Source organism: Tenrec ecaudatus, chromosome 6 (genome assembly GCF_050624435.1).
Source record: "Tenrec ecaudatus isolate mTenEca1 chromosome 6, mTenEca1.hap1, whole genome shotgun sequence".
Lineage (NCBI taxonomy): Eukaryota > Metazoa > Chordata > Mammalia > Afrosoricida > Tenrecidae > Tenrec > Tenrec ecaudatus.
In genome coordinates, this window is record NC_134535.1 from 165,405,727 (window position 1) to 165,430,360 (window position 24,634).

General features: G+C 38.2%; 1 protein-coding gene across 1 annotated transcript in view; it reads left to right on the forward strand.

The window, feature by feature from the left end:
• Nucleotides 1-24,634, forward strand: part of MALRD1 (MAM and LDL receptor class A domain containing 1) — an 836,583-nt gene that overhangs the window by 121,935 nt on the left and 690,014 nt on the right. Inside the window, exons 11-13 of the mRNA XM_075553413.1 lie at nucleotides 3,072-3,218; nucleotides 14,529-14,626; nucleotides 24,276-24,449. Coding sequence (XP_075409528.1) covers nucleotides 3,072-3,218; nucleotides 14,529-14,626; nucleotides 24,276-24,449 — 419 coding nt within the window. The remainder of the gene's footprint in view (nucleotides 1-3,071; nucleotides 3,219-14,528; nucleotides 14,627-24,275; nucleotides 24,450-24,634) is intronic.

Genomic DNA, 24,634 nt, shown 5'->3' on the forward strand with positions numbered 1-24,634 from the left:
TCCCTAAAGAGGTAACTTAGAAACTGACTAATATTATGTTTCTTTAGAAATGATGAATTCCAACTTAAAGAATCCAATCCCTACGTCATAAAACAGTAGTTATTTTATTTATTATTACAATTTGGCATTTATTTGGTTAGTGAGATAATTTGTTCAGCAACAGAAAAAGATGTCACAAGAGAAATATCACCTTTTAAATGTAAATCTCTGGGCAATACACTTCTGTCAATAGGTGAGTAAGGATCTTATTGAGAGCAATGTTGATGCAGGGTAGGAAAGACAAGAAGGGAAAAAAACATCTGTAACTGATCAAGGGTTCATGAGGGAGGGCGAGCGGGGGAGGGAAGGGGAAGAAATGGGGAGCTGATATCAGGGGCTCAAGTGGGAAGAGAATGCTTCGAAAATGATGATGGCAGCATATGTGCAAATGTGCTCAACACACTGGATTAATGTATGGATTGTGTTAACAGATGTAAGAGCCCCCAATCAAAGTATTCTTTTTAAAAAAAGAACGTCAATGTTCATAAAATAATGATGGTGACTTATGTACAAATATACTTGATACGATTGATGTGTGGACTGTTGCAATATCTGTAAGAGCCCCCAGAAAAGTGATCTTAAAATCAAAGCAAAAAAGAGAAGGGAAAATCCTCTACTGGCCAATTTGTAAACAATACTTTCTCAACCCCCCCTAGCTTTATACAGAACAGTCTAGCAACTATTATGATATTGATAAAGTTTGGGGAGTTATTCTCTCATTCCATTAAAAAATGTGAAGAACATGTACTTCTTTTCTATTGTGAGCCTGTCAGATTTCTTTTTATGCTTTAAAATTTTTTTACAGGCAACTTGGTCTATTACTTTTAAGGAAATTAATCTTTCTAATAATTTACATTACCCTCTATTTGAATCACTGAAAGAAAATAGATTCTTTTCAATTATACATTTTAAAACTTAGCTTCCCTTTTCCCTCTTTCTCTGTGGAGGAAAAATCTTTATGTTCTCCTTTGAACTGGTTTCCTTAAGAACGTAACCTGGAGCCCATGTTGTAGCTTCTGATTTAGGACGTATTTCCCCATTACTCTTACTTTTATGAATTTTCATCTCTATATAAACTTTCTCAGTAGATGATCTCTTGATACCCTTCTATGTCCATTGTATGACTGCAAGAACAGGGACCTGTGCCTTTTGGCAGTTCTGTGCCATCTTAATTAATATTTGGCATATAATTAATATTCTGCATCTAAAAGCTTGTGCACACACACACACACACCTAACTGACTGCACCATGTGCAGATCTGTACTCAACTCAAAAGAGCTTGCAAAGTTTTATGAGAAGTTAGATTTTTATTTTACAAGCCTTAAAGATCATTTAAAAAGTCAACATGACTTGTGAATCTTTAAAGGAGAAGCTGTTATAATCTTCAAGTGAAAGGAACTTAAACTAAGGATTCTATTCAATGAACTTAATTTTTATTATAGTACTATTTCTAGACAGTTTTCATATTTTGAAAATAGTTGTTGAGAATACTTCCTGAAGAAATGGGGAATATTCATATATATATAATATGTATTATATATACAATTTCTTATAGGAAAGATACTTATGACTTCTTAGTGGATATTATCTAAGTGTTTATAGTCTAAAATTGTGATTATTGAATGAAATAACCCCCATTCATTTTCCACACATGCTCCCTGCTTCTAACTTAGAGAACTGATTAACTTCAGAACAAGATGACTGATAAATATTTTAATTTTCATGATCTTGAAGAATTTTCTCCAGTTGCTGCTATGAAATTATTTTTCTTCTGCCAGTTTTCAAGAGATGGCTTTGACATAATCTAAAAATATTACTCTAACTGATGAACTCACAATGTAATATCTCTAAAATTATGAACATGCTGTATCTCATACCTCTATTAGGGATGTAAAGTAAATTCTGAACATAGAGTGTTAAACCAAAGCCAAAAAAGTATCAGAATCATTGTTGATAATACTGTACATTTAAAAACATGAACAGCTTATTTTAGATGTTATAAAAACTTATTAATTGACATACATGAAATCATGTTGTCAGTGATTGGAATAGATTTTAACTCCCCAGATGTTCTTCAGATATTTATAACTTCACTTTAAAGTTTTTGAGTTATGCAGAGAAAATATTAAAGGAAGAAACTCAACTGAAATGACCAGAATTTGACTCATATTTTATGGTGCAGTTATGCTCTAGAATACTTGGCCTTTAAAATCCAAAGCTTACTGGAACAAATGCCGTTGTAAAATAGCTTAGCAGTTCTCTTGTATTATCACAGGAGGTGACTGGACCATCTTACTTTCATAGACCTTTATTGAAATGGTGTTTTAAAACTAACGTGATTTTCAAAGGAAAGTGGCAGTTAGTGGTCTATGAAAAGTTTAATAATTAACATTTCAAGTGATAAAGCCTTTGAGTAAAGGAAAAATGCTTCCAATTTTTGTCCTAAACCCAAATTTCAAGACTTATACAATCCAAGTTTGTTTGCTTGGAAATAGTGTTTATTTATTTGTGGTTTAATGACACAGATATAATTGTAAAATTCTCTAAGGTCTCGGTGATGCCCAGGTCACTTGTAAGTCTCCATTTCTCCACTCTTGGATCTCATTGTCATTTGCATTATTATATTATTGTGGAATTAGCATAGTTATTTCAGAATCTGTAAGAGAAGATTGATTATATGCATAAACTTGCTTCCTTGGAGTTGTAATGTAAACAGCATTGCCCCAACTGGGACTCTTGAGAAAAAAATGGGAAACTATGGCTTGTTCCATTCAAACACCCCCATTACCTGGAGTGATCCTAGACAAAACCAGGGGTGTGGCCTTCCTACGCAGGCAAGAGTCTGTTGTACAGGTGGGTCTGTAATAGGTGATAGTAACCCTAGCAGGAAATGGAAGAGCCCTTGGGCCAAGTCCATAACCAAGGCTTTGATACTTTCAAGCATATTTTGGAGGCGATGTATTTATTCTGACCACCTTCGTTTTTATTGACATCTCACCTTTGTGATTTTCGTTTCCATTTATTGTAGCAGCAAATGATATCGCATGTGACTTCGAGACTGGTTTCTGTGGCTGGAAGCCTTTACTCACAGCAGGCTCTCGTTGGGAAATCAAGAAAGGATTGGTGAGTGGACGCCGCAACCTGCCCAGTGCTGACCACACAACCAACACGAGTCATGGTAGGACGTTTTCATTTAAAACTATTATATGTATATGTGTGTGTATGTATATGCATATAAAATAGTTTTATATGCATATATACCGTATATTCTCAAATATAAGCTGACTCAAGTATAAGCCAAGGTACCTGATTATTACCTGGGAAACCAGAAAAACAGATTGACTCAAGTATAAGCCTAGGGTGGGAAATGCAGGATGTGAATTAACACAGAGACCAGAGGGGAGAGACGGAGCGCAGCCACAGACACATCCTTACCAGTTCAGCTGCCGGCCGGCGTAAGTGAATCACTGCAGGTACTTCTGTGAACTGGAGTCGTCCATATCATAGGACGGCTCTGATTGGTTAGATGCGAGTAAACAAACATTCAAAGCCCTGCAGTGTCAGGGGGCTTGGAATGAACAGTAGAGGAACGGCAATCACCCGCGAGATGTTACACCTCGCTGGGGTACCACCGACCCGTGTATAAGCCGAATCCCATTTTTTTGTGCTGAAAAACTTAGCTTATACATGAGTATATACGGTATTTCTTTTTCTCAAGTTATTGAATGGTAGTATTTTGCATTTTCATTGCTTTATTTCCTGTCATATAAATGAAACTATGGCTTATCTTGCTTTAACCTTATCTGTCCAACGTAATAATAGCTATTTGTGTTTCCAGGAAGGATAATCAACATTTTATTTTCTCGGTGTGAAATAGACTAATTTTTAGAGCTATGTAAGAGTTTAGGTACTGAAAACTGCATGAAAAACACAAGTGTTCCCTCCCACAGTAGCTCCTGTTATTAGCAACTTTCACCTGAGGCACACTTGTTACATTCGATGGACCAACATTGATAATGTTTTCAAAAACTGGACTCCATGGGGAGGCTTCTCTTAGTGTTGTACAGTCCTTTGGGGTTTGAAAACTGCATTCTGTTACATGTGCACCTTTTTACAGGATTCTTTCACTGTCATAAAAATATCTAGTCCGCCACCTATTCATTATCATCGTCCTACCTCCCATGGCCCCTCAAAAAAAAAAAGGAAAAAGCCTTCTAGACAGTCATTCATCTTTTTATTCCTGCCATTTTTTCATAGTTTTGCCTCTTCCAGCATGCAGTAGTGTGGAAATAAAACAATATTATGAAGACCGACTTCTTTCACTTAGCTATGTACTTGGGAGATTATTCTATATTATTTAAAAATAATTTTATTAACATATGATTCAAATATGATGGCCCTAGCAGCATCATGGTTATTACAAACACCAGCCATTCCAAGGGAGAAATATGGGATTTCTTCTCTAATAAATCCACACGGTCTGTTCTACCCTGCCCTATAAGGTTGCTATGAGTTGGCATCGACTCAGTGGCAGTGAGTCACATACAATTTAATTATTCGGTCATATTAAGAATCACCAAAATGATTTTCAGAACATTTTCTTGTCGAGCTCCTTGTTGTTAGAGTCCCGATTCCCCAATGCACCTTGCCATGCCCCTAGGGAATTATGATCCAGCTACTCTCTGTACAAATGCCTATCTTAGAATCATTAAACAGAAAATCACATAAAACACGAAAAAAATCAAACAAAATTGAAGAAAACCGCAATCTAAAATAAAGCAGAAAATATTAAAAACTGATGCAACTTTGAAATGACTCAAAAAGGAGATCAAATGATAAGGTGTTGACATTTTAACCTAATAACTAACTACACCTGCCGTATTCAACTTTACAGTGCTCTTTGTCTGGTTAGCCAGGTTGTTCCCATCCCTGGACTACATTCAGGGGAGAGTCATCAGACACTGAACCTCTGTGGGACCTGTAAATGGATTTCGGAGTTCCACTCTCATCCATCCATAGCTGACCGCAAACTAGGTGTTCTGAATTTAAACTATGCTACGGTTCTCTCCTTCAGATTTGGATCTTATTTTTTATAATCCAATTTACATTCCCAAAGGCTGCTGGGCTTCTTTCTTGTGGGCTAAGTTGATACCTCACTTAGATGCCTGCTTGATTAAAGATAAGCTTTTAGGACCCCTGATGATATTCTTGCTGATAGCCTGGCACCATCTGGTTTCTTCACCACTCTTTGCTGTAGCACCCCTATCTTCAGTGATCTGTTCACGAGGGTGATTATCGAGTACGCCATAAGAAAAAAATTGTTCTAAGATTGGGGCTAGAAGCTTACTGGAAATTTAAAATAAGACGGGGATGGGGGCATGAATGTCTCAGAAAAGGCGATTACATTTCTGTTTATGGGTTAACCAAGTCTCACAATCTCCCATTGGAAAAAAAGAAAACCAAAATGCTTAAAAATACTTACTACATATACTTGAGTATAAGTTGACCCAAATATCAGCCGAGGCACCTAAATTTACCACAAAAACTTCATAAAAATGTACGTAAAACCTCAGCTTATACATGAGTATCTATGTTATATAAAACCCAAGAGGAGAATAAGCCCTGTACAATGTTCTTAATTAAATGCTTTTTAAAATATCTTGCCCTTAAAAAATATATCCAACCCTTGGTGACCTAGGCCTGTGTACAGACTAGTGAGATTTTAGACTCTGCCGTCTCAATGCACACAACACCCTTATGAGGCCAGACTAGTAGGATTCGATGTGGAAACCCCACTAAATGAAACCGCTTGACCCCAAGTTCATCTGTAGCAGATTTAAGGAACTGACATGCACCCTTGGACTTAAGGCTGAGAACACCCTAATGTGACAAGAAACAAATGATTACGCTTTCAATGTTATAGAATTAATGGTCGATAGACATTGGCTTAGATGCCTTGCTTTGAGGATGCCCCATGAATGGTGGCCTGGGCCTACCAAATATTTATTATTTTAATGTCCTCTTTGCTCTTATGACATATATTTGTCTGGCAGGCATGGTCTGCCTTTGTGAATGAATCTTACTGAAAGTTTCATTCTATCACTAAACCCCATTTTTATGTAAATAGTGCCCAGTCCCTGTACAGTCTCTGCAGAGTTTAATCTGTACAAGTCAAAAATTCATTTCTTCAGTCTTAAAATGGCTTATTCATGTATAATTTCCTTTGCTCAACAATGTTTTAAATTCTATACTATTGGCTAAATAAATTACACTATGGATAGAATTATAATATTCTTTATAATAAAATGATAATTTTGTCTTTAAAATGAACCAGAGACATGCAAACCATAGATATATGAATGGATTTCAGGCTCAAGCATGTCTTTAAAATCACTGAATAATATTCTATTGTATTAATGTATCATTGTTTATCCACTCACCCATTGAATGTTTTGGCTGCTTCCAACTTTGGAAATCTACTGAAGTAGCTATAAACACCCATGTACTAGTTTTGTGTGCCGATAATGCTTCAGATCATTGAATAAATACATAGGTATTCAGTTGCACTTATGAGACTTTTGCTTTACAGAAAAGCAGCAGACTTTCTTAAAAAGTACTGTACTTTTTTGCATCTGTACTAACAATGTATGAAATTTCCTGATGCTCAAACTTCTCACAAACAGTTGCTGTTATCAGTGTTTTGGCTTTTAGGCATTCTAATAGGTGCGTAGTTAGTGGGATCTCACTGCTATCTGAAGGAGGTCCTCCTGGTGCTATTACTTAAGCATCACACTCCTGATTGCAAGGCTGTTGGTTTCGAAACGCAAGCTGCTCCATAGGTGAAAGATGAGGCTATCCTGCGCCTGAAAAATTTTACAGCTTTGGAAATTCTAGATAGGGTGCTATGAGTCAGAACGGATTGACAGCAGCCAGTCTTGGGTTTCTAATGACAAAATATGAAACATATTTATATGCTTTATTTTCATATTCATAATTTCTTTGGTAAATAGTTCCTATCTTATGCTCATCTTTTAATTCATCTGTTTTTGTTCTTATTGCTGAATTTTAAGAATTATTATATATTTAGGAGGGAAGTAATTTATCAGAAGAACGTTTTGCAAGTATTTTCTCCCAGGATGTCCCTTGTCCTTTTATTATTTTAGCAATATCTTCTCAGAGAAGAAGATTTTTATTTGAGTGAAGTCCCAGTTATCAATCTTTTTATTTTCTGGGTTATTATTTGGTATTGTATCAGAGTAAGTCCAAATAAATTAGATTCTCATGTTATCTTTTAGAAGATACATAATTTTGCATTTTACACTTAGGTCTAGGATCCATTTTTCATGAAATGTTTTTGGAGATCTGTAAGGTTAGTATCAAGATCATTTTTTTAATTTTGTTTTTTGGCATGTGATTAAAAAGACTAAAAGACTTTCCTATCTTCATTGAGTTACCTTTACTTTTTTGTCACATATCAGTTGACTCTATTTCTATGGGCCAATTTGGAGACATTTTACTGCTTCTTTGAACTTTCTTTTTTTTTTTTGCCTGTACTACATTACCTATAGAATTGTTCTTAGTTTGAATCTACTCAATGGAAGTGAGCAGTGTGGTGGTGGGACACTGTCTCAATCGCGGTAGCCTTATAATAAATCTTGAAGTCCAGTATTGTTGCATGTTTATAAAAGTGGGACAAATGGCATGAAGGGTCATGAGAAATTATCTGATAATTCCCTCTAGTTGAAAACTATACAAACTGTACAAAAATTATGTACAGTTATTTTCCCTTCTTTTTAGAGCTATTCTGTTTTTTTGCAAAGGAGGAAAAATATAGTTTAATCTTTCTGGAAACAGAGAACAGGGATTCCATGCTATCTTTAAAATAAATCTTCAAATACATGAATGCAACATAATCACTTGTTAGGCTTCTTCACAATGGACCTTCTTACTTCTATCTCAGATTATTCTTAACCTCCCTTCACATTTTGATCAATCCCCTTACACAGGGCAACTCTAACTATACAGAGAATTACAATAAAGGTTCATAGCATTCTGATATACAAAGATTTTATTTTATTTTCCCTCTTGCCTTGTGTATATTTTCATGTCATCCGTTGTTGTCCTTGCCTATTTATATCATAAAACTGTACTCTTGATTTTCTTTTAAATTCACTTAACCCATTGAACTTTATTACATTTGTCTTTCCTTTGAGATTTCTAAAGAAGACTGTCAAAAAATTGAAACAAAATTTAATTACAACGATTGGAAATTAGACTTGGTCGGATCTGGGTCTAGACTGTGACTATCCATCTATTGACCCCAAGCTCGTTCATTGCTTATTAGTGGAGTGAGTTCTCAATTCTTGCTTTTGTGCCAATGGGCATTATTTTTCCTTGATGTTTTTAGAACACGTTGGAAAAAGTCTACAATAAAAGGAAACTGCTAATAATTTAATCTATACATATATAGAGAGAGTAATTCTCAAACCCATATAGTTTCAATTTTTCTTGATTCAGATAAAGTTTTGACTACGTGCCATACACTAGAAGTAGATATACAGAGTTCAAGTAGTTGTCCCTGCCATCAAGGTATTCTAAGTCCAGAAGTTGAAACAAAGTAAAGAACTGAAATAAGATATGATAAATGTTTTACAGGGGATGATTCAATGGATTTAGAGATGCCTTATTTAGAGATGCCTTATTCAATGGATTTAGAGATGCTGGGTTGATAACCTGCAAGGTCACCAGTTAGAAACAACCAGTGCTCCTTGAGGGGAACACAGGGCTTTATACTCCTGTTAAGAGTTACAGTCTTAGAAACCCACAGGGGTAGTTCTACAATGTTCTACAGGGTCACTGTGAGTCAGAATCGAGTAGAAGGCAGTGAATAGTGTACTGAGAAATGTGACTACTGAATTAAGTCTTGCAGGGAAATGAAAAGTACCAGGAAGGGAAGAGGGATCCAACCAGGAAGAGAATATCCTGAAATAACGTGGGAAAATGTAGCTAGTCATGATTGATGATGTTTGGACTGGGAATATTGAAAAGTTGAGACAAGAGAATAAGGAAGGGACTTACAGAGAATATCTAGGAATTTGAAATTTTAATCTGTTAGCCATATTAAGCTTGTAGTCCATCATACCTATTCTAAAAGGCACTTATAAATTTATAGACAATATTATCTATATTTCTAATATATGGTTAACATTTTATTAACATTATATTTAGCTTTTAAATCCATTTTCACTAATTTAATATTTTTAGAATATTATTGCTTCCATTTAGAAACATCATTTCTTTTCCCATTTCATCTGCCACAAAACTTTGTAATATTTTTCATGTAGTCTGTAATTTCCTTATTAAATTTCCTTTATTCCTACATAGTTATTATTATTATTTTGAGGACATTTATCACTATTTCTACTTTTAGGATTTTCTACTACTAAAATAAATTAGTGTCTGTAACAATGCTTTCTTTTTCACATACCTGACCAAGTTTTCTTCTTAATACCAGAAAAAAATTTAAATATATAATCCTAGTGATTATTCTTGTTTAGAATTATGCTATTATCAAATCTGAGAACACTATTTCTACTGACCCATTATATTTATTAGGGATTTTTTTCCTAACGTCTTCTTTCTCTAGACAACTAAGATAATGTTAATAATTCTGACAGTCATTAGTATGTAGTGCATTTTAATTCAAATACTTTTGTTGCTTACATTTAGAATTTTTTCAAGTTTTGCTCTTTAGGCTTTATTTAAGTCTTTTTATCTTATTTAATTAAGAGTTGTTATTGCAAATGCCTGACTGGGTCATCAACATATTTTCAGCCAAATTTAATTCTTAGAAAACTCTTCTTACTCATGACATATTATTTTTAATTAGTATTTTACATTTACTTGATAAAATTTTATTTGAAAATGTCTATAGTTACAACTGAGGCTGTCCTATCATTTAATTTCTCTTTTTCAGAACACCAATAGTTTAATGCATACTGCACACATGAGCTAGTATAATTGGGCCTCCTCATGCCTAAAGGCTTCAGCAGGCGAAGAAAGCAGCAGGGATTGCCCCCACCCCACCTACTGGGGACCCTAGGGAACAATTTTTCTCGTTTCACTGACTTTTTCTAAGATAAACATATTCTGACATCATGAAATGAATTAGGGAACAGTTCATATTTCTCTAACCTCACGTTTTTTGAATAATGTTGTCGTTGAAAATAGCTGTTTCTTAAAAATTGAATAAAGTTCATCTGCAAAGCCATACATTTCTTGTAGACCTTTTCATTATGGGTCCAGTTATTTTCATGTAATCAACTTATTTAAATCTTTAGCTCTAAGATTTGGAGAATTTTGCACTTCTATTTTAATCGCTCCTTAACTTCTTATCTAATATTTTGTAATGTTTTAAATGATGAGAGAATTAAGGTCTTTGAATAGTTGTTAATTTAAAAAATTTGAATTCAGTTGAATTTTACTTGAATGTGAGGATTTTTGGGGGGTTGTTTCTTTTTAGAATGACCTTTCTCTATTCTTTTATGGGTAAAATTAAGAGAATTTAATGAGCTTGTCTTTTGGTGAGTCAAAAAATAAGGCTATAGAATTATTATTGTTGTTGTTAGATGCCATCAGTTGGGTTTGACCTACACTGATCCCATGACAATGGATGAAAGGCCACCCAGTCCTGCACCTTCCCCACCATAGTTATGTTCAAGGCCACTGCTGCAGCCACCTTGTCAATCCACCTTGTCATTTTATCGAGGGTCTTCCCCTTTTTTTTGCTGCCCTTCTCCCTTACGTAGCATAAGCTCCTCTGCCAGGGACTGGTCTCTCCTGATAACATGTCCAAAATACACAAGAGGAAGTCTGGTCAACCTCACCTCTATGGGACATTTTGGCTGAACTTTTTCTGAGACAGATTTGTTTTTCTTCCAATATTCTCCACCAGCTCCATCATTCAAATGCAATAGATTCATCTTCATTAAACAACAATATCAAAAGGTAAAACTATATTTTCTCAGCATACATATAGTTTCGCATCTATATACTTCTGAGGGTTGCACTTTCATTTGCCATAGTGGTTGGGCTACTAACTAAGGAGTTAGGACTTCACACCCCCAGCCAGCTCCGTTATGAGTCAGAATTGACTTGATGACAGTTGAGGTCATTTTTTTTCTCCCTGAACTCTTTCCTAAACAATTCTGAACTTTGCAATTTGCAAAGAAGCCTGAAGGGCAAGACCAGGACTGCATAGTGGATATGGAGTAAGACTTCTCAACAAATTGTCGTAGGACAGCCCTTTCTCCTCTTGGAAAAGAAGCCTCCATGTGATGACAAAGGATTCTTGGCCACATCTTCCCTGGCCTTGTCCTTAGCAACCCAGCTTTTGATTTTCTTCAGACTTCTTCCCAGTAAGCTTCCATGGTCTCGTGTCCTTCAAGAAAACCTGCTAAGATGACCCTTTGGAGCCCTAGGACAGTTGTCAGGTTGCCATAACCGACTCATTTGACCCCTTTCTAAAACTTAAGTGGCATAGTCGATTCCCTCAAATGCTCCTGTTTGGATTGGATCTCTTTTTTTCTTTTTGGAGGGTACCCTCACCAGACTAAATCAATTTCACTACTCACTAACCTTGTCTGCAGCCAGCTACCTGTCACAGAGACATATCTAAACACGTTTTGTTTGGAATAAAGCTGTACGCTGGTGACATTGAATCCCAGTAGAATGATTTTTTTTTGACTCACCTTCAAACATACGTTCTGTTTCCATTACTCTTGGCTTAGGATTTGGAAGAGTATTCGTATCTTTACAGAGCACTGGGTTCAGGATTGGGCTGTTAGCCAAAAGGTTAGTGCTTTGAATCCACTGATGGCTTGTTTTGGAGAAAGATGAGGGAGTCTGCTTTTGTAACAATTCACAGCTTCGGGGCCCCTATGGAGCAATTCTACTTCATCCTGTTGGGCTGCAATGAGTTGTCATCACATTGATGGTAGTTGGGTTAATTCTTATCTTTGAAGAGTCTAGTACAATAATAGTTAAGTAATAAGCTGCTGACTCACTCTCTCACTCACTCTCTCTCTCACTCACTCACTCTCACTCAGTCATTCACTCACTCTCTCACTAACTCACTCACTCTCACTCACTCACTCACTCACTCTCTCTCTCACTCACTCACTTACTCTCAATCATGCACTCACTCACTCTCTAAACAAACAAACAAACAAAAGTAATAAGCTGGACAGAGGCTGTACATTGGTACATATGAGGGTTGGAGGTACAGGGAATCCAGGGTGGATGATACCTTCAGGACCAAGGGTGTGAGGGACGATGCTGGGAGAGTGGAGGGTGAGTGGGTTGGAAAGGGGGAACTGATTACAAGGATCCACATGTGACCTCTTCCCTGGGAGAGGGACAGCAGAGAAGGGGGGAAGGGAGACTCCGGATAGGGCAAGATATGACAAAATAACGAGGTATAAATTACCAAGGGCATATGAGGGAGGGGGGAATGGGGAGGGAGGGGGGGGAAAAAAGAGGACCTGATGCAAGGGGCTTAAGTGGAGAGCAAATGCCTTGAGAATGATTGGGGCAGGGAATGTATGGATGTGCTTTATACAATTGATGTATGTATATGTATGGATTGTGGTAAGAGTTGTTTGAGTCCCTAATAAAATGTAAAAGAAGAAAAGAGAAAAAAATGATTAGGGCAAAGACTGTACAGATGTGCTTTATACAATTGATGTATGTATATGTATGAACTGTGAAAAGAATTGTATCAGCCCCAATAAATTGTTAAAATAAAAAAATTTTTAAAAAAAGAAAAAGTAATAAGCTGCTGAACAAAAGGTCAGTGGTTTAAACCCATCCTCCAGGGCTTGGGGGAGCCACACCTGGCACCCTGCTGCTATTGAGGTTACAATATTAGAAGCCAAACCCTGGGCCAGTAAGCTGATTCCCATGTCTACCCTCAGAGATTCTATGGGCAGTCCTCCTCTGTGTATTGCTGTGAGTGATATTGCCTTAATGCCGAACAATAACATTCTTCTTCCTCAGTTGATTTTCCTATTTACAGCTCATTACATTGCCAGCTGGCTTCTGATTTTTCCACTTAGAGATAACATTGACTGGCAACCATGGTTGGTTGGTTGGTTAAATAGGAGAGGGCCTCAAAAAGTTTATGGAAAAAATTCATTCTCTCTTAATCCTACTGTTCCTCAACTTCTTGAAGCCCCCTAGTAAGTGATGATAACTGCAAAATCAAACATTATCATTCTGAAAATATGGCCTTTCTGTGCTAAATGCAGTTATTTATATTTAGGAAAATCACTTTTTTGTGTGTGGTCATTTGTTTGTTTGTTTAAATAGTTGACGTTCCATGTTGCCCATCATTGTATGATTATCAACGGGCCTGATCTGACCTTGATGTTGCTTGGCTTAGCTTCCCTTGTCCACATTCAATATTCAGCGTGCTTCCCTGACAGCACTTCAGAATGTGTGATCTTTGAGCTGCTGCGAGCTGTTATCCTCTTGTATGTTCGCCATGAGGACAGCCGCTATAGTTAAAATCTAAAAGCAGTTATATTGTTAAGGTTCTGATTAGATCTTTAATTAAGCTTTCATCCCCTTTAGCAAGACAACAATGTCAAACATGTAAGTCCCAGGAGAAACCAAACTCATTCTGGAGTCTTATATCCTTCAGAGCTTTGTGAAAAAGCTTAAATATAAAACCCATGAGAATTTCATAGGGCCATGCTAACTATCTAATTATACGTTCAGAAGCTTCCTTTAATTTGGATTTCAAGTATTTATGACATGAGTTAACTAAAATTACGTATTTGGATGATTTGTATTTTTAACCAGTGGGGATTTTATTTCAGATGTTTAATGTTATTTATATGAAATGCTTTTCTTTATCTAGTAGTGCTTAATGTGAACCAGGGTTTCAATCTAGTTCGAACCTGATGAAGGAACACAGGACAGAGTAGAATTTGCCAAGATGGATGTCTGGAATGCTAGCTGGGAATATTGTAGGTCAACATCCTGGAACGGAAGACTTTGAAGACGGGGAGTGAGACCTTCTAGGAAATTCCATCCCAGAGTTTGGAGAGTGACACACATTCAAACGCAGTCTCCTCTGCTGCCATCGGTCAGCAAACATGTGTGGCCTCACTCCGTAGGTCAAGAGAACTGGTTGCTGTGGATTGTGTGTGTTCTTAAAGGGAGGCCAAGTCCATTTCGAGCAGGACTTCAGCTAGGGATACTCCCCACTCCAGTTATGTTCGAGGCGGCTCCCACATTTTGCAGACTCCAGTCAGCCATGACTAAATTCATTTATTTGAAGTGCTCATGGCAATGAAAATGTGATTTTATCTATCTGACTAACCGTTGTATATGTGCAAAGAGAAGATGTTAAAGGGGAAAGGGTAGGAAATGTTAAATATTCACCAGAACTTGTATCCATATGCTGTTGTATTTGTCTTTGCAGGGTCGTTTATTTATTTTGGGACTCACCAGCCTCGTGGGGTGGCTAAGCTTGCAAGTCCTACCCTTACGACATTGCTCACAGCCTCTACCCCATGCCAGGTAATCAATTATTCTGAATCACTATCAATCATTCTGTGCTGGTAGCCTTTTAGGCTTGGGTTTCTTATCCTAGTTAAATAGTTCAATGCTTCCTATGTTTTCATGAACCGAGAGATTTATATGAGCTATTTCTGCACAAAGATGGCTTGTCCTTCTAAAAGACCATTTAGAGCACATAATAGGTACCTGCCTTTTGGGGGGCCTTTAAAGAATCTATCGGGTCACATTTCTTCCACTTCACCTAATTCTTTCAATCATCTAAAGCTGTAGATAAATATTACCAAAATTGCTTGCAATTTTTGGCCCACAGTGTTATTCAAGTGAAATAAAATTGATGAACCACATGTTTGTTGAAAGAAAATTGAAAGATGAATATGATAAATATGTAAAAAAATTCACTGAAGTTTTATTGCTTTAATTGGTTCTTCTAGTTTCAGGCAAGCACAGCCCAAGCAGTAAGATATTCCATTTCAAAATAACCATTAAAAGGAAACTGGATAGAATTTGAAGTCAGACCTGGTTGAAATCATCATTCTGCCACTTTCTAATTGTGTTACTAACAACTTGTAGACATAGTTCTACACTGGACCCTTAAGTTTTAGAATATCTCCTTTACTTCTTTATCACAGATTACAAAAATGATTAAATAAAGCACCCAGCAATGCACTTAACAAGTAATGTTGTTGATAAATGCCACAGAGTCATATCTGACTCGGGGATAATGCCCGGTCCTCCCCCATCCTCAAACTTGCTAAGCATGAGCCTATAGTTCCAGTCACTGTGTCTTCAATGTCACCCAGAGTCTTCCTCTTTGGGCCTTAATTAAACATAATCCTATTACTTTCTGTAAAAAAGTGTTTTAATATATGGTATATGTTTCTCTATTGAATTATATGTTTCTGTTCCTTTGCCTTATTTTTGACTTTTGGAGAGTTCTAACTTTTACTGACTGGCACCAAATTCATCACCAGTAAATGTAGGTTTAAGGGCCCGGAGGGTCTTGGTGGTTAAAGGCTGAAGCTGCCTTGTAAACACTATCAAGCGGTGATGCTCTCTCCTATAGGGTCACTCCAAGTAGGAATTAACTTGACAGAAATGGGTTTGAGTTGGGCTCCTATGTAGATTTGGAGAACGTTGCTCAAACATTCTTAATGATATATTGCATTATCTTTTAGAAGTATAAATCCAATTTACCTCTCAGATTGGCAAACATTTGAATAGGATTGTCCATGTCTTGTAGAAAGTTCTCCTCTCTATTTTTAATCACTTTTTAAAAAAATATTTGAGTATGAGGATTGAAATGGAAAGCACTGCCTGGATTTCACCTCCACTTCACCCAAGTGCCCTTCTTTTTCTCCCTACTTTCCTTTATTTTAATTAAATTCAATGTGATAAAAAGAGTAATATAGATTGTTTCCTCCTCTTCTGCCACCTCTCTCTCCCTCTTGTTTGTTTTTGAGAACTCCAGAAGCTCTTGCTTGGTCTTTAAAATGATGTTGCAAACTGACTTAGAATTCAAGGCCATTCCCGAAAGTGAAGAGGTCCCTATCACAATATAGCAGACACTGGGCCACCAGGCGCAGCAGAGGCATAAAATGTGTCAGCTTTTCAAGTTTTATCAAAAGGTGATGCAAACATTAGGAACTTGTTAGAAATTCCTGTGATTCAAATTCACCGAGAAATCACATTTTTTTCTTTTCCAAGATAATCTATATTTCCCATTCATATGTACTGATAATTTGTAATAATTAGGCTTCGGCGTATCATTTTTTGTCCCTTTTGAGGATGTTTTTTCTCTATTTTTGATAGTATTTAGAGCTTAGTTAGGGCAAGTTACTTAGGTGGCTCCTCTGTGTAAGTGCTATAATTGACAGGCTAGGCCTATGATGGTTGATTGCTTAGAACCAAGGCTTGTATTGTCCAAAGATCTTGGACGCTGACTTAGTGGTTTGCCTTGGTTTCAGTAAACGGAGGATCCTTCTAAGAGCATCAGGAAGATTTCTTTTTCCAGTGTCTGTATTTGCTTGAATGTTAGGAATCTTTAAGTTTGATGAGCAAGGGATATTTGTTATACTTCCTAAAACTTTACTTTCAGGATAAGGGCTGACTGGAGATAAGAGCAATGTAGACCTAGTGCTATACAAACAGCTAATGTTCTCTCTCAAAGGAGCCTCCTAAGATTATAATGTTACTTTTTGTTTACAATAACATGTGATCATCTTTTAAAATAAAAATTTTAGACTAGGAAAACAAACCAAATTCTCATTTTTTTGAGTTATCGGGAACTCTGGCTGATTTTCCTAATTGGAACATGCTGATCATAGCTGTTTTCCTGGGACAACAAATATTGTTCATTATAAGCGAGTGTAGTAAGGCAGTGAGATGACCAAAGTTGGGTATTTTGATATGATGAAAGCCATCATTTTATGAAATTATATGGTTTTATAACATTAAGAATGTTTGAGAAGACTTTCAAGGAACAAAAGTTTCTTTTTCTAAAGGACGGCTTTCAGGGCTATTTTGCATGGATGATTTTGTGCTTCTCCATATCAAACATATGCTACCAATATGCACAGTTCTTTCTGCAACTCATCATTTTCCAAAATGTGAATGTTAGCTTAAAAGCATCAAATGTCCTCTTTCAGTCGCCTTGGAAATTTGGCAATTTTTCTTGGAATAGCCAACAGATAGGAAAAACAGGACAGTTGGTAGGCAGAAGCTACTATTTTTTAATGATATACTATATTGGAATGGTTTTCAATTAACTAGAAAATATCAAATATAGTAGTGGTTATGCAGATATTAACTTTTCCTGAGTTACCATATTTAAATTATTATACGTAAGTCACAGCATCTCATTGTTAGTACCATAATTAAATGCAGGGATAATGATAATATAATGCTGTTATTTTAATTCATAAAATTCATCTTAAAAGTCAGTAAGGAAATCCAGACAATGAGGTGAGTTGGTCTCTGATGATAAAGTTACTTAGGGCTAGGCTAAACATTTGAGTATTAAGTTTTCCTCTGCTCTGTCATGGAGGAAACTATGTGTCATTACATGTTTCAAATTCAAGAAATGTGCAAAGCCAAGTAAACTAGTTCCTCAGAGACGTCGCTCCTCTGTGCTCACAGTGATAACAGTGTAAACACGCTTTATCTGGTTCAATATGCAGGTACTCACTGATTAGTGGTGGTCACAGCCCTCCATGCTAGGACCAGTCCAAACCCCTGATTCTTAAAGCGGTACCACCCGCATTTCAAGTACCAACAGGGTCACACATGGTGAAGAGTTTACTATGGAGCTTGCGAGTAGGAAGAAAGAAGAGGCAGTCCACTGCTGAGGGATTAACCACCGGAACCTTATGAGTAGCAACAAGACCTTGTCTGAGAACAGTGCTGGGAGATGAACCCCTATCAGGAGAGACCAGTTCCCAGAAAAGAACACGAGGCTTGGTAAAGTTCACAGTCAGTGACAAAGAAGACTCTCAGGGAGATGCACAGACACAAACGTAACAACAATTGCCAAGGTGCACAAAGGCAGGAAATGTTTTTCTTTGTGAGTGTAAGCTGACTCCATGGTACCTGACAGCAACAATAAGCCTGAGCTAAATGCAGAATTCTGTAGAGACCCTGGCAGTAACTGAGTGTTGAGAGCTACCAGCAGGTGGGGCTGTGTAGCACGGAGCCCCCATCAGTGACCACAGCCCTAGCCAGGCCACCTTAAGCTTGTCTGACCTTCAGACCTAGAGGCTGCTCTATGGGGTGGCCTGTGGTACAGGGAGGAAAGTAGAAGGGGCACAGGTCTCACCCCCAGGACACCTCCAGATCTGAAGTGATGGGGCAGGGGCCTTTCCATCCTGCCTTGAAGTTTTCTATATTGTTCCATATTTTGCTCTTGGAATCTTTCAAAAGGGCAACTTAAGGCTTGACTTTTTTCTTTAGCTCTTACAGTTTAAGATATGCTGAGCATGCTCTTCCCTTCTGGTTTTGTAGGTTTTTGTGCATTTCATTATAATATTTGACTGTGTCTTCCACAGCTCTCCTTAGAAATTTTCTGTTCAGAAGTTTTACTTCATCGTTTCTTTCATTTGCTTCTTTTACTCTGCAATTAAGAGCCATTTCTAGAGTCCTTTTGGCCATCCACTTAGATCTTTCTTTTCTTTACTGTCTTTGAATTACCTTTTCCAATCTTTGTGTATAATGTTCTTGATGTCATGTCATAGTGTGTTAGGCCAGGCTGACTAGAGAAACAAATTCAGTGACACACATGTGTGTGTAGGAAAGAGCTTTTTGTCGAGGAGGAATTGGATATCAAGAAAACAACATCCCAGCCCAGTGCAAATCAAGTCTGTAAGTCCAATACTAGTCAATAAGTCTACTACTAGTCCATAAATCCCTCTTCAGGCTCATGCAGCCAATGGCAGCGATGCAAAATGCAGGACTAACACAGGCCGGTGGGTGCAAAGTTTTGTGGATCCAATGGTGATGGGCGCTCTTCCAAGGCCCCCTCTGATCTCCAGCAGGTCTCTGGAGCCTGCAGGAAGGTGAAGCAGAAAAAGACGGGGAGGTTCCAGGACCCACCATATGAGGAGGTCATGCCCACAAGGAGGCACCATCAGGCTAGACTCCAACTCCACACTTCAAGTTGACACAAAATTATGTAACTACCACACAATCTCATCAGGACTTCTGTCATAGTGTTCAAAGTGACAAATCGGTTCTTGGAAAGGTCTGAAAATTCAGGTGGGATGTATCGAAGGTCACATTTTCGTTCTTATGGACATGTTTTTGCTTTAACTTCAAATTGAATTTACAAATGAGCAACTGATGGTCTGTTTCACAGTTGGCCTTTGGTCTCATTTTAGCTGCTGATGTCGAGCGTCTCCTTCATATCTTCCCACAGATGGAGTTGATTTGCTTTTTGTGTATTCCAATGGGACAAATCCAAGAGTGTAGTCATCATTTGTGTTGATGAGAAAGATATTGGCGATGAAGGAGTCATTGGCCTTGCCACGTTCTATCATGCTATGTAGGACTTTATTTCTATCACCACGGCCATAGTTTCCATTTTGTTTGATCAATTTCAGGATGAAGAAGTTGGTAAAGTTATTCAACTTCATCCTCAATAGTTTTAGTGATTGGTTTGTAAATTTTAATGGTTAAGTTAACTGGATTTCTTTGTACATGTGTAGATATTACCCTACCACAGATAGCACTGTACATCAACATGGATCTTGAAGTATTATTTTTGATGAGGAATGCCTCATCATGAAGTGAAGTCCCTGAAGGCTTTCCTCTATCCCTGTCATTAGCTCTTCCTCAGTCATATTTTGAGAGCCTTCGGACATCAGGGGTCCATCTTCTGGCATTACCTCTGAAAATATTTTGCTGCTACTTGTGAGGTTCTCAGTAGCTGACAATATTTCAGGGCTATCCATCAGATTTCAGGGGCTAATTCCTGAGAGGTGGAGATCTTATTCCTTCTGGGTAGTCAGCTCTTACTTTGGAAGCTCTGCTAAAATCTTTTTACCCTGAGTGATGCCACTGGTATCAACAATACCAGTGACATAGCTTGAAGCGTTACAGTAACACACAAGCCACCAAAATATGACCACTAAACAGTGGTGGAAGATTTGAATAGCCACATCATTTTCGTGCCTTTGTCATTATATTCCTTCTCTGTGTTTAATTGGTCCTTTTCTTTTGACTGTCCTTTATAAGACTCTGAAGTGTCTAGAACACCTTGCACACTTCCTGACAGAGAGTCCGTTCTCTTTGTGTGTGCATGTGCGTGCATGTGAAGGCATTAACTTAGGGTGGTAGTTACATAATCTGGTGTTAATTTGAGAGGATCACAAATGAAGGGGTGGAGTCTGGCCTGTCAATCAAGATATAACTAATGAAGCCTTTGTGTGGGCATGGCCTTCTGAGAATTCTGGGAACTCCGGTATTTCCTCCTCGGAGGCGGAAGACACACTCTGTCGCTGCTCACTCCCTGAGAGACATTGCAGCTGCCAACACACATGGAACTACACTAGGGCCCTGAGCTGGAGAAGCCGCATGGACCTGCCCTGATGCAACGAGACCTCTGAAGCTGGAGAAGCCACGTGGATGCTTACAACACCATGGGATCCACAGACTCCTTACCCTCTGGCCTGTGACCATCCTGCATTCGACATCATTGCGTGTGTTTCATGAGTCTGAAGAGGACTTTCTAGATTGCTGTCAGAGGTGTGGGCTAATATTGGACTTATGGGCTTGTACTAGACTGTGTTGGGACACTTTCTTAATATACAATTACCCTTTACATAAAACTCTCTCTTACATACATATGAGTTTCTATGGATTTGTTTCTCTAGTCTACCCGGACTGATACACTGAGGCACAGTTGCTAATGATCCATTATGAAATGTTTGCTTGTATTATAAATCATAATATTATTTTTAAGTCAATAAGGAAATCAGGGAAAAGATAGATAAAGCAAGAGGTGAGTGGCTACTAAAGTAAAAGTTTATTAAGGCTGGGCTACACGTTCCTCCCCTGCTTCCTTTATTTTAAAAAATACATATTAACTTTTAAGTACAGGTTGTTTTGTTAGGTCCTTGCAGGTATCGAAGGGGCTGTGTTGGTGTCATCAGGTAAACCTGGGGCTGCTAATGCAAAGTCGGTGTCTCAAATCCACCAGATGCTCTGTGGGCAGAAGATGAGGCTCTCTGCTCCCCTAGAGAATCACAGCATCAGAAACCCTGTACAACATCACGATGAATCTGAATCAGCTCAGAACCAGTAGGTTAGGTAGGTAGGAGAGTAACCTAGAATGAATGCCTGCATCCACATGCTCAGTTAGGACTGTGTTTTTGTTAGCACATATATCAAGCTGAAGGTCACAGAATTTGAAGCCATGTGCCTATTTTAACTTAGCTCTTAGAAACTCTTCTTCAATAATGCTACCTCCAAACAATATTAAATTTGAAAAAAATATAAGGGGCGTGTCTTCCTCTATAGGAAACTAAAGAATTCTCCTTTAGGGTTCAAAATGCAAATTCCTTTAAATAGCAAATTAGCTACAAGTCCTAAGACCTTATTTTATTGAATATGGATCCCACTGGTATTTACATAATACATAATTAAAATAACTTAGCTCCGGCGATGTAGTGAGTGACAGATTGACAGGTGGAAACTCTGATGGGGCCTGCACATCTCTTGTATAACTAGGTTTAAGTTCTGCTTTGCATATTTACAAGCCTAGAAGATAGTGAAATTTACAGCAGGGATCTAAAATTTAATTGTAGTTGGGGAACATGAATCCTCCCTTTCCATAGAATATAATTAAAGACTTTCATTTGCCCTTAAATTTCTAACATATTTGTCAGGGCTTGAGGTTAGGTGAACAGGGTAATAAAGTCTAAAATAAAGTGGTCTATCACATGTATGTGTGTGTGTATGTGTGTGTGTGTATATATATATATATATATATGCAATTTGGTTGAAAACCATCTTGGAAAATATTGTCTTAAGTGGTTGTGGTGGGGATGCTATGAACTATTGAATTATATGATATGTAAATTACTTGCAAAGGAAACTGCTGGAAAAATGTATATTGTCAACATATGTCCACTATACTTGGTCCCAACATCTTAATAAATAGGTAACCTAAATGTGTGCTAATGTTTTTTCAGATGTAACAGATGATTTAGGGGAGGAGAGAAACTGAAAAAGAGCCACTTTGAACCCATAGTGAGTTCCATTTATTAGGCCCTTATTAATAACAGCAGGATGTTATTCTTCCCTTTAAATGTGGAACATTAAGACTCTCTGTGACTTTGAGAGGATGAGATACTAATTTGACTATAATGTGTCTGGTGGCTACCAAGGTATACTTTTTCATATATTTTATAGAGTGAATCATCCAGTTATTGAGAGAATTAAATTTTGCCTAATGAATCCTCAATAAAAATTGCTTGAGTAAGTGCCAGTACTGAATTCCATGTCACCGCTTTTGCTATCAGCACTTAAAGTGCCCTCGTTGGAGATCTGCTCTCGCTATTTACTTCACTATCCAACGAGCCTGGTAAACCTTTAGATATTGTCTTCCTTGATGGAACAGGAAACAAACCTATGAAACTTTTCAAAGGACCCTCTTTCTTGGGTGAAAGTTTCTTTGTTTGAATTGAATTATTAACAAGCAGCATCATATGCACTTCTAACTTTTTCGTTAATGTTGGAACAGAACAGTGAAGGAATTAAGTCAGATGCATTAATTAAAGTTTGGGGTTTTTTTTTCATGTGAGAAAATATTTACAGGTAAACATTGTCTCGCCTGGATGTTTGAAACACTAAAGAGAATGGACAGTAATACGTGGTATTGTGATTCTGAGTCAGACTGGGTCTGTAGAGGTGTGTAAGACCAGTGCATCCACACCACCTGTGCATGTTTGAAAGCATAGAACCGACTGTCAGAAAACGTGCTTGGCACTAGATCTCCTTAGGGACTTCAAAGTCATACTGGAGGAGATTGACTAAGGAACTTTCATAGAAGCAGAGCGCTACTGTCCCTGAATATGTGGACAGACGCGTGTCTCTCAAACTTGCTTTGGCCGTATGCCAATATCCCATTTATTTAGATCTCTCTATCACAGATTTTAAGGAGGCCCTGGCGGTGCTTTGGGATAGACATTATACCGCCAATCACAGTCGTGGGAGCTGAAACCCATCAGCACCTCTGCAGGATGAAGAGAAGGCTGCCTGCTTCTGGAAAGATAAGCAGCCTGGGAAGCACTAAAATGAGTGGCTATGAGTCAGACTAGGAACTTTGGTGCTCTAGTAGGTTATGCACTGTTCTGCTAACCTCAAGGTCAGTAGTTCAAAACTACCCGCGGCTTGGCAGGAGAAAGATGACGCTATCTACTCCCGTAGCAAGTTTTACAGTCTCAGAAACCCACAAGGGCAGTTGAACTCTGCCCATAAGGTTGCTGTAAGGAAGTGAGTTTTGTTGTTTTGTGAATCAGCCTCAAGCACCTAGAGGTGCCGTTGTGTACGCCTTGCACTGCTAATGCAAGCTCAGAAGTTCTAAACCCACCTGTTGCTACTGGAGAACAAGATGAGGCTCGCTGCTCCCTAAGTATCGACAGCTGTGGAAACCCTCTGTAATGTGCTGAGTCAGAATCGACTGCAGAATAGTTAGTGAGTATTGCTTGGGCATGCTTTAAAGCTGCTAGTTTGTGTAGTTTCCCTGCACCTTTTCTTCCGGGAAGAATATAAGAAATGACAAAAGGCGCCTTTACTATTTTCTAGGGAGCAAGTACACACGAGGGAAGGAGAATTGAGACTACTGTATTTAATATGAAAGCGGTTGAGCATGCCAGCATCCTGGCGGCCCAGCAGGCTGAGTTCGCTGCTAGCCTCGCTGGCAGTTGGAATTCTCCATCACCTCTTGCGAGGAAGAAAACTTGGCAGTCAGCCGACTTCTGCAAAGATTCACAGCTTCAGACCCGCCCTGGAGGCAGTTTGGCTCTGCCTGCCCAATCCCTGAGCGGTGTGATCAAGTCCCTGGCAGTGTGCTTCACTGGGGTATATGTTAATGAAAGAAAAACGGCTCGAGACGGGTCCAAAGAATCTTTAGGTTACTCCAATGTGTTTTCAACAGGTGCACTTGTGGTACCATTTGTCGGAGCATTCACGACTCTCCGTTTTCACAAGAGCTCCGCTGGATGGACGGCTACGAAAGCTGGGCGATCTAATAGAATTCTCTAAGCCCGAGTGGCGCCAAGCAAGGCTGGACCTCGATGTGAAGACGGCGGCATCCGCTCGGCAGTTTCAGGTAAGTGCAAAGCGCACGAAGACAATTCAGCCAAAGAAGCTTGTTTGCTTCTGATTCTCAGTCAGTAAAGTCATGCACGTACTTTATAAGTTCGATCTATGTCAATAAAGGAACCTCCTCTACGATTAGAGATGAATGGACTGTGTGACTAAATGCTTAAGACTCGCGTTGGGGAGAGCACCAAA